General features: G+C 49.6%; 1 protein-coding gene across 2 annotated transcripts in view; it reads left to right on the top strand.

Annotated features, from left to right (window-relative positions):
• TRIM14 (tripartite motif containing 14) overlaps nt 1–11,853 on the top strand; it is a 29,454-nt gene extending 17,601 nt beyond the window's left edge. The window contains exons 4-6 of one of the 2 annotated variants that reach the window (XM_025431996.3): nt 3,206–3,368; nt 5,022–5,114; nt 8,618–11,853. In XM_025431996.3, the coding sequence (XP_025287781.1) occupies nt 3,206–3,368; nt 5,022–5,114; nt 8,618–9,153 (792 nt within the window). In that variant the 3' untranslated portion in view covers nt 9,154–11,853. Of the gene's footprint in view, nt 1–3,205; nt 3,369–5,021; nt 5,115–8,593 lie in introns of both variants that reach the window. The other variant, XM_049116299.1, reaches the window with a different exon arrangement.
• The last annotated feature ends 348 nt before the right edge of the window (nt 11,854–12,201 follow it).

Here is a 12,201-nt window from a genome sequence, read left to right as displayed (position 1 = left end):
GGACTTGGTGGCATACATTTTGCTCCTCATCTCACTCTGGCGTCCTTAACCAGCTCACATCCTTAACCTGGTGTTCTCTTCACTTAATTTTGCTCACTGTAAAGGAAAATCTTGCAGTATTCCTTGTAACCTTGATAACCTTTGTAAGATGCCTTACAGGCTTGTGGGGCAACTAAATAAAGATGTCATTGAGTCTAACCACAGATTAGGCTCTGGCTGAAAAATAGACAAATAAGTCAATCAGTACAAAACCAGTTAAGCAAGTCCCTGCAAATATCTGGAGGCTTGTGCGTTTGTGTCCTTGGTCAGTTCAGCCTGTGGGTCTCATTGTTAGCTAATGAAAGAATACACCTAACAAAAAATTCTGGGTGAGGTGCTTTCTAAGGCACATTGGATATTATACTCTAAGAGGGGCAGGGTGGGCAGAGGGATACATTTGTTGGTTTCTCTAAAAATAATGGCACTTTGTAGGGATATCTAATACAAAGGGATGCTTCCATGGAGAAGAATGTTTTTCTCTCATCATAGATACAGTTTCAGGGCTTTGTCATCTTTTTTATTCTCTGGTGCCAGAGCTGCTGATTTTCATCATTCATCATTCCTCCCTTCTGTTTGCTCATTTGTATATTCATCAAATATATACTGAGCAACTTGTTCACACACCAGGCCCCTGCTGGATGTTAAGAGCTTGCAGGTGGGGAGACATGCTCAGAAATAGTTGTTTACAATGCAGCCCAAGCGAGCTAGGAAGAGTAGTCTAAGAAGTGTCCAATTCTGCATGAGGGGTCAGGGAAGACTTCTGAGGGGAGGTGACAGTGGAGCTGGGTGTGCGAGCATGAGGAGGAGCCCACCAGACATATACAGAGGAACAGAGTAGAGAAGATATTCCAGGCAGAAAGGAATCCAATGCACACAAGGGCCTGGCAGGCTGGAAAACCACTAGGGCAGGGATACAAGGGAGGAAGGGGTGTTGGGAGATGCAGCTGGATCTGGAAACCAGGGCTAGTTAGCCAAGGGCCATATGTCATGGGTTTAGACTGCCCTATAAAGATTTAGGAGCCGGGGGAGTGTTTTGAACTGGGGAATGACCCAGTCAGTTTAATGCTTTTGCAAGGTCACTTTGGTGACAGGATGGGGTCAGGACCGGTCGACGGGCATCAGGATGGGGAGAGGCAGGCAGGTTTGAGAGATGCCACAGAACTGGTGATTGGAAGTGGGGGAAATGCAAGATGATGGCCAGCTTCTGGCTTGAGCTATGGGTGACTAGGGAGCTGTTCCCTGAGTTGGCAAAGGTGAGAAGCAGGTGTGCTCGATTTCATCCCTTATTCTATCATAAAGATTTACCAAGAGCCTACTAGGTGTCATGCCCAATGGTAGATGCTGGAGCTGGGGATACCAGGATGCCATTTGTCCTTCAGCCCCCTTCCCAGTCCCACTCCACCGGTCTGCCCTGTGAGCTACCCTCCTCCCCTGGAGCGACGCATCTGAACTCATGCTCTGGCAAGGGTCTCCAGCCCCCTGGGAGTGACCTTAGCCCTGGTTCCCCACAGTTACCTTCTTCCACACCAAATGAGGATGGACTCTAGACCAGCACCCCTGAGGCTGCATGAGGCCTGGAGACCATCCTGTGGTCCCTCCTGAGGTCCCATCCTGCCTGGCTCGCCTTTGCCCAAGAGCAGAGTGCTGGCCACGCTCCCTCCTGAGGCATCCGTCTCCCTAGGCCACCTTGATCACCACTGCCCAGGAGCCAGGGCCTGTTCACTCACCGCACTCATTGCCCAGGACAGCCCTTCAGAAAGTGCAGACTGGGGGGGATCCCTGGGTGGCTCAGCGGTTTGGCGCCTGCCTTTGGCCCTGGGTGTGATCCTGGGGTCTCAGGATCGAGTCCCGCATTGGGCTTCCGGCGTGGGGCCTGCTTCTCCCTCTGCCTGTGTCTCTGTGTCTCTGTCTCTCTCTCTATCATGAATAAATTAATAAAATCTTTAAAAAAAGAAAGAAAGTGCAGACAGGGCTCCTACCTGCAAACAAGAGAGTCCACTGGAGCTGTTTTAAGCAAGAAAGGAGTTTTTATGAAAGAGTATTTGGCAGGTCACAGGTTCTCCATCCAGGAGGGCCTGAAAGTCAGGATGGGGACCAGGCCACAGACCGGAGATGTGCTCCTGTGGAGCCTCCCAGCTCCCAGCACAGCCTAGGCTCCGCCCCGCAAGGTCTCCACCCCTGCGGTCCTGTCCCGGGTTGGGGGGCTTCCTGCACCTGTCACTGCCTCACCCCACTTCCACCTCCAGGTCTTGGATTGGAGGAGCCTGGTCAAATGCTTGCACTTTTGTGCAAAGTAGGCTGGGAAAGCCAGTTTTCTAGCTTCTACCTGGCAAAGCCCCACTTATGGCAGGAAGGCTATTCAAAGAGTGGGCTCCAGATAGGTCCTCGCTGTGGGGGGCATCCTCGCTGAACTTCCAGGGCCGCTGGCTTCCCTCTTGGAACGGGGCTTCCTGCTCCCTCCTTAGGACACGCCCTAGGGCTTCTTTCCCTGGGAAAACTGGCCGGTCATTCCTGTTGTCCCCCTGTACCTCAGGGTGACCCCCTGTGGCAGTGTCTGCAAAGCTCCAGGGCCCCTTGCGAGGTGGCGAGCAACCTGAGGGCAGGTGCCGCCGGCCAGCCTCCTTCCTTCCTGTGCCCCTAATGCCTAGCACGGAGCAGAGTTCCAGGAACAGGCGACCCAGACAGGGAGGAATCAACAGCGCACTGAAGCTGTCTGGGGGTCCCCGCGGGGCGCAGCGGTGTAGCGCCGCCTTCAGCCCAGGGCCTGATCCTGGAGACCCGGGATCCTGGAGACCTGGGATTGAATCCCGTGTCGGGCTCCCTGCATGGAGCCTGCTTCTCCCTCGGCCTGTGTCTCTGCCTCTGTGTGTCTCTCATGAATAAATAAATGGAATCTTTAAAAAAAAAATTTTTTTTTTAAAGCGTGTCTGCCCCCCACCCCCCAGCCACCCCTAGCCCGGGGTCCTGCTGTGCCGTGTCTCTCTCTCTCTCTCTCTCTCTCCCTCCCTCCCCCCCCCAGCACCCCAGCTCTGTTCCCCAGGGGGCACGACCTGGGCTGGTCCCAGGTGCCGGGGTGGGGGGCCCACATCCCGGGGGCAGCGGTGGAGGCTGGGCCGGCCGGTGCTCCCACGGCCACCCTGACCCCCCACCCCGCACACCCTGGCAGGAGTACCGGGCCGCTGAGCAGGAGATCCAGCAGCAGATGAGCCTGGGAGAGCTGTGCTACCCCGTGCCCTTCTCCTTCGAGCCCGTCAAGAGCTTCTTTAAGGGCTTCATGGACGCCGTGCAGAGCCTGTTACAGACGCCGCTGGACATTCGCCTTAAGGACAGTAAGTTGCTGTGTGACCACCCCTGTGTCTTGAACTCCCCTAGAGACAACTGTGCAGACCGACCCCGTGGCTGGGCCGTGGAGGACTGCCCTTGGGACTTCACCTCCTCCTCTTCTGAGACCCCGCCCCCCCCTCGCAACCACCCTGCCCTGCTTCTGCCCCTGAGCCGCTCCCGGGATCCTGCTACACCCCACCTTTGCCTGCCCAGGGTCCCCGGGCTCCTGGCCGTCTGGCCAAGAGTCTCCACCCGGGAAGCCCTTCCACACCACCACCCTGCACCCACGCTGGCCCCAGGGGCCTGTACTGCTGCCTTGCCCCCTTCCCTTCCCTTCCTGCCCCATCTCCTGCCTGGGGCTGTCCCCGAGAACCTCTCCCTGCCCGTGGCAAATGCCTGAAGGGCAAGACCCCCGGAGTCCCGCGCGGGGCCTAGCACAAAGCGGGTGCTCAGTATGATCTTCCTTCATTCATTCATCTCCGCTCTCAGGATTCCCGGGCACACTTCTGAGCCCGGGTGCTCTGTTAGGTAGGACAGGGGACAAAGACAAACGGCTTGCCTTTGTGGTGCCCAGCGTCCTGGGAGCGAGACACACTGAGGATGTGAGTGGGGAGTGCTCTGAAGAAGCCAACAGCGGGGTGAGGAGAATAGGGGTGAGCAGGAGGAGGGGCTATGTCTCTGCGAAGCTGAGCCAGCATCTCGGGAAGGGACGTGCTCTTGCCTGCACTGCGCTGCTGCTGGACTCCAGTCCACCCCCCAGGATGGTTCATGCCCTGGCACTCCTGCCACTGCAGTCTTCCTCAGCCCCAGTCCCTCTTCCATCCCTCCTGTCCGGCTGGGGGCCTGAGCCTCCAAGCAGGGCGACTGCCTCCACGCTCACTCTGCCCCTTCCATTCCCCACCACCCAGAGCTTTGATTCTTCTCAGGTCTGCCTCCACTCAGACACCTTCCAAGGCTCCCCATGCTACTACCAGCACCTGCCCTGAATGTCTGTTGCCCCTGCTAATGCCCTCTTGTTGGGGAAGCCTCCCATCCTTTTCTCTGGATGTCCCAATCTTCCCAATCCTTTAAGAGCTAGCTGAGGTGCTTCCTCCTCCATGATGGCTCCCTTGATTCACCTCTCTGTGACCTAGAGCAGCATTCCCGTGCCTTGGTTGGTAGCTCAGGTGAGCCCACTTCTCACCTCTTTTACCTGATGGAGCTGTTGAAGACCGGGACCATGGCTTGGGTTTCCCCTAACTCCCTCACACTGGAATGAGACCTGAACATGACCTCTCTGAGGACCTAATTTCTTGTTTTCCATCTTATCCTGGAAGTTGCGTTTCTGTCAAGCGGTTGCCCACATTCTTGACTGGTGAATACTTAGTTCATTCTCAGGGTCCTTCCGGAGCCTGCTGTCTCTTCCCCAGGCTCACGGCTCCACTCACACTCACCTGAATTCGCTTCCCACCCTCAAAAGTACACTTCTTCTTAGACGGGAGTGTTGTCCTAGAGTATTCCTGTTGCAAATTCAGGAATTTGCGTCTCTTGCTCAAATTTGCATGCAATTCTTGGGGAGGAATTATGTGAATCTCCAGTTTTGTGATATTTTTAGTACGTTTTGTAATTTGCGCGGCTTGCATGAGCGCCAGGAACTCATTTCTCACAATCTGTTACAGACATGAACTGCCAGCTCTCGGGCTCCTCCAGCACCAAACTAGTTTCCTTGTTGAAAACAAGCCCCTCACCAGAGCGATCACTCTTCTTAAAATGTAAGCCCTGGGAACCATAGCAAAGGGAGGGTGGAGAGGCCTGGGTGCATGGGTGGGGGGTGGGGGTCACAGAAATGGAAGTCACCCCCTTTTTTCCTAACAGGCCCAACTTGGGTTTTTTTCAACCTTTATTACTAGTTTTTAAATACAGAATAAGGGGGCACCTGGCTGGCTCAGTTGGTAGAGCATGCAACTCTTGATCTTGGGGTCATGAGTTTGAGCCTCATGTTAGATGTAGATATTACTTTAAAAGTAATAAAAAAAATCTTAAACATATTCATTGTAGAAAAATTAGGAAACAAAACCAAAAAATTTTTAAAGAAAATTACTTTCCCATAGATAACTACTATTATTGCTTGCCCTGTTAACTCTCTTTGGTTTATATACATACAAGGAGGATATATTTAATATATATATTTTTTACAAACATGGTGTCATACTATACATACTGTTTGGTAACCTGTGTTTTCATTTAGTGATATATTGTGAAAATCTTTGTTCCCTTAAAAAATTATACAGGTAATGCATGATTCTTACAGAAAATTAGAAATTATAGATATTAAAAAAAGAAATTAGATATATAAAAAGAAAATGAGGGATTCCTGGGTGGCGCAGCAGTTTGGTGCCTGCCTTTGGCCCAGGGCACGATCCTGGAGACCCGGGATCGAATCCCACGTCAGGCTCTCTGCCTGGAGCCTGCTTCTCCCTCCTCCTGTGTCTCTGCCTCTCTCTCAGTCTGTGACTATGATGAATAAATAAATTAATTAAATTAAAAAAAAAACAAAAAACGATTGCCTCTCCAAAGAAAATGCTGTTAATATTTTGGCATATATTTTTTCAGACATTTTAAAAACATATATGTGTATAGTTTTTAAAAACAATCACGTTATATTCTTTTGTAAATTTTTTATCTAACAGTATACCTTGAACAACTTTGTTTCAACAGATTTAAATATTATTAATTTTAAAGGATGCATGGTATTCCATTGAATGAATAGGTCACATTTAACGAATTTCATAATGCTGGGCATTTAGGCTGCTTTATATTTTCATTTCTATAAACAATGCTGCAATAAACATCCATTCTTGTACATATTTGCTGACCTAAGAGTAAGTGAATGGATACACCTTAGCTCATTTTTGGATTATTTTCTAGGGGTAATTTCTCAAAGTGAAATTACTGGGCATATGCTTTTCAAAGTAAACTTTGAAATGTAAAATATATAAAGAAAAGTACAGAAGTCAAAGAGGTACTGCTCAATTATCTTTTTAAAGAAACTATTTTTAGGGCAGCCTGGGTGGCTCAGTAGTTTAGTGCCTGCCTTCAGCCCAGGGCCTGATCCTGGAGACCCGGGATCAAGTCCCACGTCAGGCTCCCTGCATGGAGCCTGCTTCTCCCTCTGCCTGTGTCTCTGCCTCTCTCTCTCTCTCTCTCTCTCTCTGTGTCTCTCATGAGTAAATAAAATCTTTTAAATAAATGTGCTATAGTCATACACTGGAATACTATATACAGCAGTGAAAACAAATTACTTCTACACACAAAAATATGAATAAATCTCCTAAATATTGAGTGACAGAAGCAAGACACAAAAAAGTACAATCCGAATGATCTAGTCACATAAAGGCCAAAGACAGGCAAAACTAATCTACAGTGTCAGAAATCAGGAGAGTAGTTACCCTTGGGAGTAGTGAATAGGAGGCTGCATGAGGAAGGCTTCTGGGGAGCTGGAAATTTCCATTTCTTGGTCTGAAGGAGATTTAAAACTGTGTTTACTTTTAAGAAATAACGAGTGCCTGAGTGGGTCAGTTGGTTAAGCATCCAACTCTTGGTTTTGGCAGAGATCAGGTCATGATCTCAGGGTCACATGATCTAGTCCCACCATGGACTCCACGCTTGGCGCAGAGTCTGCTGGAGATTTACTTCCTCTTCTTCTTCCTTTCCCTCTGTCACCCCTCCACCTCTGCTCTCACTCTTTCTCTAAAAATAAGTTCTTTTCTTTCTTTTTTAAAGATTTTATTCATGAGAGACACAGAGAGACACATTTTATATTGAAGGACATTTTGGATTGTTTCTGGTTTGGCCTATAGTGAATGATGTTGCTATGAACATTCCTGTGCATGTATTTTGAATCACATATGTATGCATCTCGTTGGGTATTTACCAAGGAGTGGGAGAAAAGGATGCCTACCATAACCACTAATGTGCAACATTGTTCTAGATGTCCTATACAGTGCCTTGAGGTAAGAAAAAGAAATGAAGGCTGTAAGGATTGGAAAAGGTGAAGGAAAAACCATTATTCATGATGACATGATTACAGAAAATCTAAAATATTCAAAAGATAAATTACAATTATTAAGTGAATTTTTAAAAAAGATTTTATTTATTTATTCATGAGAGACACAGGCAGAGGGAGAAGCAGACTCCTTGCAGGGAGCACAATGCGGGGACTCAATCCCCAGACCCTGGGATCACGCCCCGAGCCAAAGGCAGATGATGCTCAACCCCTGAGCCACACAGGCATCCCAGAATTATTAAGTGCATATAGAACAAACACCTGTTGGATATAATATCAGGATACAAAACACAATCGTATTTCTATCTATTGGCAATAAATAATTAGAAAATGAGACAATAAAAACATTTTCGACATTTAAAAAAAATCAGGAATAATATCTAACAAAAGATGTACAAAATCTTGCTATAGGAAACATTACTGAGAAAACGATTTGGCAATATCTACTAGCTGAACATTCGCATATCCTACCATCTAGACTGTTTTTCACATCTACAGATGCGATTTAGTGCAGTGAGAATGATTACTGGGAGTTAAGTCAGCGCCACGTTTCTAGGGCACAAGTTGGCAGTATGTACCAAAGGCCTTAAAAGCAAAATTATCTATCTTGACGCAGCAACTCCTCTTTTAGGAATGGCTCCACAACCAATAATCAGATGCATGAAGATGGAATTATATTAGTGTTTTCAAAAGCTTTTTTTAAAAGTCTAAATATTGAAAAGGGGGAGGGAGAGGTTAAATTACAACACATCAAAATCTTAGGGTCAAAAAAACATCTTAGGGTCACCATTAAAATGCTCTGATAAAAAAATATTATTTGTTAGGGTAACATGTTCATAAATACATCAACAAATTTTAAAAAGCAGATGACCCAAGAGCATGTATGGCATGATACCAGTAAGAAAAAACTATGAAGTGGCAAGATAAAAGCCGGAAGGATACACACCCAAGCGTTAATAGTATCGGGACAGGATTTTTAAGTTAAATTGTTAGAAATCGGCGACAAATTCCATGGCACAAAATTCAGCGAAATGTGGGCCCCTCCCCGTGCCCCCCAGCCACCTCCCCGGAGGCAGTCCGGGCTGCAAGAGTAGCTCTCGGTTCTGGGCCGGCGGTTCCCGGCGTCTCCTCCACCCGGGGGTGGGGTGGGGGGGGTGGGGGGGAGCCGCCGGCCCCGCCCACCAGGTGTGCCCCGTCCCGCCCCCGCAGATGCGCGCACGCCCACGCTGGAGCCGGACACGATGCACGCGCGCCTGCGCCTCTCCGCCGACCGCCTGACGGTGCGCTGTGCCCTGGTGGGCCGCCTGGGCCCCGCGCCCGCGCTGCGCTTTGACAAGCTGTGGCAGGTGCTGGGTCGCGACTGCTACGCCGCCGGCCGCCACTACTGGGAGGTGGACGTGCAGGAGGCGGGCGTGGGCTGGTGGGTGGGCGCGGCCTACGCGTCCCTGCGGCGCTGCGGGGCCTCGGCCGCCGCCCGCCTCGGCTGCAACCGGCAGTCCTGGTGCCTCAAGCGCTACGACCTCGAGTACTGGGCCTTCCACGACGGCCAGCGCAGCCGCCTGCGGCCCCGCGACGACCCCGACCGGCTCGGCGTCTTCCTGGATTACGAAGCCGGCGTCCTCGCCTTCTACGACGTGTCGGGAGGCATGAGCCACCTGCACACCTTCCGGGCCAGCTTCCAGGAGCCGCTCTACCCGGCCCTGCGGCTGTGGGAGGGGGCCATCAGCATCTCCCGGCTGCCCTAGGGGTGCGCAGGGGTGCGCAGGGGTGCGCCAGGCCTGCCCGGCTCTGGTCGCACCGGCCCCGTGTGGCTGGGCTACCGCCGCACCGCGTCCTCGGACCTCCCCACCGCCACCGGGGCACTTAGACCACCTTGCATTTACGGTCCGGGTGCCACCAAGGGAGCCCTAAGCATCCTGACCATGTCAGAATGCATTTCCCCTCAGCCACAGACCTCTCCCTCCGACAGCAGTCAGCAATGCCTGGCACTTAGTAGGCACGCAATAAATAGGAGAATGAATCAGAGTCCTCCAACGCGTCCTCCCTAATGTCCCTTTGAGCTGCCTCCTCTTCCACTCTGCCTCAGCTTGTCCATGTCACTTCGCTCCAGAGCAGCCGCAAGAGCATCTTAACACCTTGTGGCCTGAACTCTCTCCCATCCTCCACTGTACAGTGATATGACTGAAACCTCATTTAACCTTTTAGAACTACCAGGAGGAGGTTCCCAAGGATCCCAGGAAGAAAAAAAGCAGGCACTTTACGTTAGCGTTCAAGGGTTTTCTGGTCTGCCCCCAAACTCCTAATGCCTATCTAGCTTCTGCTCTTTTCAGAGACCCTTTTTCAGAGTTGTGACCACCCGTACATTCTGCTACTGTCCTCCCCTCTTGCCCCATACACAACTCATTTATATAGAAAGTCCCTTCTTCCTTTGCTGTCTCAGCCTTCCCCTGGCTTAACCGCCTCAGGAAGTCTCCCCAAGCCACAAGAACCTCTCTATCAGCACCACAAATCTGGAACCTGGCTTTCCAACTAGATTGGAAGCTTTCCAAAGGCAGCTATGTCCTATGCCTTCTCCACCCTGGAAAGTTCAGGATTCCCCTTTCCCTCCCAGTGAGTGACCAGCAGCTGGCTATCACTGAATCAAAGAACCGCTGAGCTGAGAAGTCCTCATGAATCAGTCTGACCTCATTGTACATTTGGGGAGACTCGGGTCCTGAAAGTTGCTTAAGGTTACCCCCAAACCCCAAAGCAAGTGTCTTACTTGCCTCCTGTCCCAGCTCTTCAGGCCCAGCTTTCAATGTGGGAGATTTTACTGCTTACTCATTTCTCAGGGGATGTTGGAAAGAAATCAGCAGGTGGCCGGCCGTTGCTTAGCAACCTCAGGCAATTTTCCCGACTGTCTTGGAACCAAAAGAAGAGGAGATGAGAGTAAGGTTTGGACAGCCCAGACATCCCCATGCCCCTCCCAATCCCTCAGTTCCAGGTGTTGCCAAGGGAACCCCATTTTCCAGAAAGAAATGACAGAAATAGAGAAGGCCAAATCAGCAGGACCTCGCAGGCCAGCTCCTTCCCAGGAAGGGAAAGGCCTCTTTTGGGGGGCCTGTGACTCAGCTCTAAAGATTTAGCATCATTACTTGTCAAATTTTCTAAGACGGTTTTGAAACCATACTATGTTAAAGTATCTTCTTAAGTGGTCAGCAAGAGGGCAGGGGAGGGTAAAGAAAATGCAAAGCTGAAATCCACTCATGGTTTCAGGGCATTAATTAGTTTGAACCACGTAAAACTGCCAATTTCCAATAGTTTCCTGACTTAATGCCACTTCATACAGGGCAATGTAATACAAGTGACATACAAGGCAGAAGGAACCTTAAGGGTGCCTTTAATTCTAACCAAATCACTTAAAACTCTAGCTGGATAGAAAGCATAGTGTCTAAGCACATTGCTCCAAGAAATCCTGAAAAAGGGAGAATTAATTCTACTGGGGATGACCCAGAGCTGAATTCTGATGGGGTACTCCTGACAGAAGATGGCTACACTTGACCCTACGTCTTTGCAAACAAAGACTGACTTCCAGACTCTGGCACTGTCCTAACGCTTTACAGCTATTAACTCATTTGGTCCTTACATCATCCCTGGGAGGCAGAAAGTTATCCCAGTTCTGCACGAGGCAAAATTGAGATACAGAGTAGCTCGCCCAAGGTCACACAGCCAGTGGTGGACTTGGGGTTGTGCTCATGTCCAGCAGGCCATACTGTTCAGGTGAACACACTAGTCTGTGGCTAGTGCCTGCTTGCTCCTGTTAGGCCTGTGATGCTTGGCTTTGGCCTACTGTGTTTACCTTTGGATTACTTTCCTAGGGCAGAGATGAGGCGCAGGGAGGAACTTGAGTTTGGAATTCATGTATCAGAGACAGAGCTAGACTATAAAAGACAAAAACTGGCTTTGAGCAAATACTTACTCTGTAATGAGACCTGTGCTAGCCAGAAAACTGCAGTTTCGGTACATAATCATGTGACCTCAGGCTAGTCATTTTACTTCTCAGAGAGTCATCTGTAAAATGGGGGTGATGACCCTGCCTACTAGTGTTGAGAGGCTCAAATGAGCCAACGGTTATGAACTTGCTTTAAAAACCATATAGTACTGTACCATGCCAGGACCCACTGGCATCTCCAGCAGAATTCCTGTTGTGCCTGACAGAGCGCTGGGACAAGAGATATTCCCAGCAGCCAGCCTGCAGTAGCAGGAACCTCCTTCTGGAATATTCTTAATGCAAGACTTAAGTTTCCTTGAGGTCTGTAACTATAAAAATCACTCACCTAATTCTCCTTCAGATTGATACTTGGAGAAATTTCTTAATACACCAAACTGCTTGCATATATTTTTAAGTCACATTAATTTTATAATATGTGGTTTGTTTTAATAAATATGAATACTGTACCTTTTAATCATGTTCTTCATTGGGAGTTCATGCTGCTTCAAGTACATGGCACCTGGGCCTGGACAGGACCTTGCTCACCTCGTGTCCCCTCCACAACTTTCTGGTGGTAGTCAGCTGGTCCCGGGTTAAAAAGTGCCAGTAATGGGGAGTTCACTACTTATGAATATAACTCACTAAGTTCTTGCCTGTGTACAAATAAGCCCTACCTTCTAGCTATTCCTCTCCAAAACACTACTCTGTAGCTTTTGGCATCTTTGTGACCATCCTTTAGCAATGTGGAAGCCATCTGTGGTCACTTACTGATTTGTAGAGATTTCAGGGACCCTTCCTTGCTGATTGCATCTCTTCTGTTCCT

The sequence above is a fragment of the Canis lupus genome, chromosome 11 (genome assembly GCF_003254725.2).
Source record: "Canis lupus dingo isolate Sandy chromosome 11, ASM325472v2, whole genome shotgun sequence".
Classification (NCBI taxonomy): domain Eukaryota; kingdom Metazoa; phylum Chordata; class Mammalia; order Carnivora; family Canidae; genus Canis; species Canis lupus.
The sequence above is the reverse complement of the archived record's forward strand: the minus strand, read 5'-3'. Positions and strand labels throughout refer to the sequence as shown.